Genomic DNA, 5,085 nt, shown 5'->3' with positions numbered 1-5,085 from the left:
TTTTTTTTTTTTTTTTTTTTTTTTTTTTGAGACGGAGTCTCACTCTGTGGCCCGGGCTGGAGTGCAGTGGCCGGATCTCAGCTCACTGCAAGCTCTGCCTCCCGGGTTCACGCCATTCTCCTACCTCAGCCTCCCGAGTAGCTGGGACTACAGGCGCCCGCCACCTCGCCCGGCTAGTTTTTTGTATTTTTTAGTAGAGACGGGGGTTTCACCGTGTTAGCCAGGATGGTCTCGATCTCCTGACCTCGTGATCCACCCACCTCGGCCTCCCAAAGTGCTGGGATTACAGGCTTGAGCCACCGCGCCCGGCCTGTTGCTTTAATTCTTACCAGTGCTTCGCATTATTTTTTTTCAAGTCTTTATCATAAAGTCCAAATTTCTCAACCTCTTTGCAGTGCTTCCTATGTCTTTACCCTGCCCATCTTGCCCCACTCTCCCCTCATACTTCTTGCTCTAGCCATGGTGGGATTAAAAAAAAGAGAGACAAGAGTTTCACTCTGCCACCCAGGCTGGAGAGCAGTGGCGTGACCCTAGCTCACTGCAGTCTCGAACTCCTGGCCTCAGGCTCCCAAAGTGCTGGAATTACAGGTGTGAGCCAGTGCACTCAGCAGTGAAATTCTTTAATTTTTTTTTCTTTAGACAGGGTCTCATATGGCTCACCACAGCTGTGACCTCCCAGGCTCAAGCAATCCTTACACCTCAGTCTTCTGAGTAGCTGGGACCACAGACGTGCATCACTGCACCCAGCTAATTTAAAAAAACAAATTTACTTTTGTAGAGATGGGGTCTCCTTATGTTGCCCAGGCTGATCTTGAACTCCTGGCCTCAAGCAGTCCTCCTGCCTTGGCTCCCCAACTGGGATTACAGGTGTGAGCCACCACATCCAGCCAGATATTTTTTTTTGGCGGGGGGGACGGAGTCTCACTCTGTCCCCCAGGCTGGAGTGCAGTGGTGTGATCTCAGCTCACTGCAAGCTCCGCCTCCCAGGTTCACACCATTCTCCTGCCTCAGCCTCCCAAGCAGCTGGGATTACAGGCCACTGCTACCACACCCAGCTAATTTTTTTGTATTTTTAGTAGAGACAGGGTTTCACTGTGTTAGCCAGGATGGTCTCGATCTCCTAACCTCGTGATCCACCAGCCTCAGCCTCCCAAAGTGCTAGGATTACAGGCGTGAGACACCGCGCCCGGCCCTGGCCCACATTCTTTAAATCAGGAACTTGATTGATATTTTTGTGCATCACAACCAGGCCCAGGCCTTCCTGTCTGCCACTGCTAACTTATTTCCTTTGTCAGGTTTCAGCTTGAACCTCACTCCTGGCATTTTCTCTGACCATGTAGACTAGGTTAGGGCAATAACATATTTACACAATTTCTGTCACATGGTGTATCATTATTTTTAAGAACTTACTTGCTATCTACTTGAGTAGAACATAAACATCATGAGATCAGAGACTATATTTATCTTCCTGTATATTCCTTACCTAGAATATGCCTGGCCTTCTAAATATTTGTTGAGTAATCTGCCAATTTGATAGGTGAAAAATCATAATTTGTTTTGATTTGACTACTTTGATAACTAATGAACTTGAATATTTTTATCCTGTTGATTGGCCATCCCACCTTTACTTTTGAATTCTGCCTTTCACGTTTTCCTGTGAGAGCACTGCCTTCTGCATGATGGTTTGTAGGAGCATCTACCACATCGTGGACATTATCCCTGATGGAAGGTTTTCTCCAGTAACTCCTTCATATTTTTCTTTAACAGATTCCGAGGTTGGGACCAAGAAGGAACTATCTATTTTAAACAAAAAATTTTCCGAAGAAGTAAAAACCCCAGAATTTGTATCAAGAAGTCTCTTAAGGGATAATGCACAGGCAGCTGAGTTTCGGGAAGCATGGGGCCGTGAGGGTAAACTCGAAGAGCACCTGGGAAATTCTGCCGGGCAGAGTTTGAACAAACCCAATATTCACAAGAGAGTTTTAACAGAAGCTACCATGGGTAGGGAAAGATCTCTGGGAGAAAGACCCCAAGAGTGTAATGCATTTGATAGAAACTTGAATCTGAACCAAAATGTTGTTAGACTTCAAAGAAATAAAACAGGAGAGAGGGTCTTTAAATGTGATATATGCAGCAAAACCTTCAAATATAATTCAGACCTAAGTAGACATCAGAGAAGTCACACTGGGGAGAAGCCATACCAATGTGGCCGGTGTGGGCGAGCCTTTACTCACAGCTCAAATCTTGTTCTGCACCATCACATTCACACTGGAAATAAACCATTTAAATGTGATGAATGTGGGAAAACTTTTGGACTCAATTCTCACCTCCGTCTTCATCGGAGAATTCACACTGGAGAAAAACCCTTTGGCTGTGGTGAGTGTGGGAAGGCTTTCAGTCGAAGCTCAACTCTTATTCAACATCGGATAATTCACACAGGAGAGAAACCCTACAAGTGTAATGAATGTGGAAGAGGCTTTAGCCAGAGCCCCCAGTTAACTCAGCATCAGAGAATTCACACTGGAGAGAAGCCGCATGAATGCAGGCACTGTGGAAAGGCCTTCAGTCGAAGTTCCAGCCTTATTCAGCACGAGAGAATTCACACTGGAGAGAAGCCCCATAAATGCAATCAGTGTGGGAAGGCCTTCAGTCAGAGCTCAAGCCTTTTTCTCCACCATCGGGTTCATACTGGAGAGAAACCCTATGTATGTAATGAATGTGGTAGAGCCTTTGGTTTTAACTCTCATCTTACTGAACATGTAAGGATTCACACAGGAGAAAAACCCTATGTTTGTAATGAGTGCGGCAAAGCCTTTCGTCGGAGTTCCACTCTTGTTCAGCATCGAAGAGTTCACACTGGGGAGAAGCCCTACCAATGTGTTGAATGTGGGAAAGCTTTCAGCCAGAGCTCCCAACTCACCCTACATCAGCGAGTTCACACTGGAGAGAAGCCCTATGAATGTGGTGACTGTGGGAAGGCCTTCAGCCGGAGGTCAACCCTCATTCAGCATCAGAAAATTCACAGTGGAGAGACTCGCAAGTGCAGAAAACGTGGTCCAGCCTTTGTTCATGGCTCTAGCCTTACACCAGATGGACAGATTCCCACTGGAGAGAAGCACAGCAGAACCTTTAGCCATGGTGCAAATCTCATTCTGCGCTGGACAGTTCACACTGGTGAGAAATCCTTTGGATGTAATGAATATGGTAAAGCTTTCAGTCCCACCTCACAACCCACGGAAGATCAGAAAATGCATGCTGGGGAAAAGCCCTATAAATGTCAAGAATGTGGAAACACCTTCAGTGGAAATTCAGCCCTTATTCGACATCAGGTAACTCACACTGGTGGGAAAGCCTGTCATTGCAGTGTGTGTGGGAAAGCCGTCAGCCAGAGTTCACAGCTCACACCACCTCAGCAGACTCATGTTGGAGAGAAACCTGCTTTAAATGATGGATCTAAAAGATACTTTATTCAAATCAAAAAGATTCTCCAAGGAAGACATTTTTAAAGTGATAAATGCAGAAGACAATTTAGCAACTGTTCACTTTACATTAGAAGATAAGATGGCACAATGAAAGATAAATAAGGTCTAAATATTCCTGGCAAAGTGAAATAAATAGTTCAGATGACTACTAAAAGTCATTTAAAGTCATTAAATCTGGGAGTAAACACAAGAGAATTCATTCTGGGAAATCAGGCTGTCTGTGTAAAGGCTACTGCCGTGCTCAGGAGTTGAACCGTGTGGTGCTGTGTCCGGATACTCATGATGAATGGATGGAGTGTGTGAAAAATGAGCCCAGCTGGTGCTCTGGGTCTACCCTACGTGACATCCTTCCTGTCTTATCCTTTGTTTCCTATCCAGGCCCATGCTTGTGGCTGAGAACATCCACTTTCAGTCCCATACATCTGTCTCCAGGCAGAGAACTTGGGCCTGCTGGTGGGGCTTAGCCTTATTCCTTCCACCACCTCTCCCACCAACCCGCAGAGGAACTGCAGGTAGACGTTTCCTCCTTGCTTGGAGCCCCAGTTTTTGCATTTCATTTTCATTAAAATGGAAGTTAGTTTGGTTTTGGTTCTAAGGAACTCTACAGTTTAGCAGAGAGAGGGACCTTAGGGGCCAAGAAAGCAGGGGCCTACCAAGTATCTCCACTTTTGAAAATTGTAATTACTGATAAAACAATTTTTAAAGGCAGGCTTATTGAAGCATAATTTATAAACAATAAAATTTTTTTAGTGTATAGTTCTGTGGGCTTTGACAAAAGCAAACAATTGTGCCACCACCACATTCCAGATATTGAACATCTTCACCACCACTCAGAATTCCTTTGTGCACTCTTGTGGTCAACCCCTCCTCAACCCCAGTCTGTGGAAACCACTGGTTTGTTTTCTGTCCATCGCCTCACCATTTCCAGGATTACAGTGTGCAGCTGTTTGCATGTGGCTTCACTGAACATGATGCATTGGAGTCATCCACATTGCCTGTGTAGAGTGCTTTTTTACACCGAGTAGCATTCCATTGTATGGACGGAGCCATTTGTTTATCCGTTCCCCCATGGAAGGGTATTTGGGCATTTCTGGTATGGGCAACTATGATTAAAGCTGCCATAACTGTGTATCAACTACAGGCTGTTTTGTGAATCTAACTTTTCAGTTATCTTGGGTAAACAGGACTGGGATTGCTGGGTCACATGGTAAGCTTATGTTTTACATTTTAAGAAACTGCCGAACTGTTTTACAAAGTCAGTTGTGCATCCCACTGATGATGTGAGTTTAGTTGCTTTGAATCCTCACCAGATCTTGGTATTGTACTTTTTTTTTTTTTAAGACGGAGTTTTGCTCTTGTTGCCCAGGCTGGAGTGCAATGGCATGATCTTGGCTCACCACAACCTCCACCTCCTGGGTTCAATTCAAGCGATTCTCCTGCCTCAGCCTCCCGAGTACCTGGGATTACAGGCATGCGCCACCACGCCTGGCTAATTTTGTATTTTTAGTAGAGGTGGGGTTTCTCTATGTTGGTCAGGCTGGTCTTGAACTCCCGACCTCAGGTGATCTGCCCACCTCAGCCTCCCAAAGCGCTGGGATTACAG

General features: G+C 45.4%; 1 protein-coding gene across 4 annotated transcripts in view; it reads left to right on the top strand.

The window, feature by feature from the left end:
• ZNF251 (zinc finger protein 251) overlaps positions 1-4,236 on the top strand; it is a 37,615-nt gene extending 33,379 nt beyond the window's left edge. For all 4 annotated transcript variants that reach the window (XM_023188288.1, XM_023188289.1, XM_023188291.2 and 1 more), the window contains one exon: positions 1,768-4,236. In XM_023188288.1, coding sequence (XP_023044056.1) covers positions 1,768-3,506 — 1,739 coding nt within the window. In that variant the 3' untranslated portion in view covers positions 3,507-4,236. The remainder of the gene's footprint in view (positions 1-1,767) is intronic.
• The last annotated feature ends 849 nt before the right edge of the window (positions 4,237-5,085 follow it).

The sequence above is a fragment of the Piliocolobus tephrosceles genome, chromosome 7, assembly GCF_002776525.5.
Source record: "Piliocolobus tephrosceles isolate RC106 chromosome 7, ASM277652v3, whole genome shotgun sequence".
NCBI lineage: Eukaryota > Metazoa > Chordata > Mammalia > Primates > Cercopithecidae > Piliocolobus > Piliocolobus tephrosceles.
This window is presented reverse-complemented; position numbering and strand designations above follow the sequence as displayed.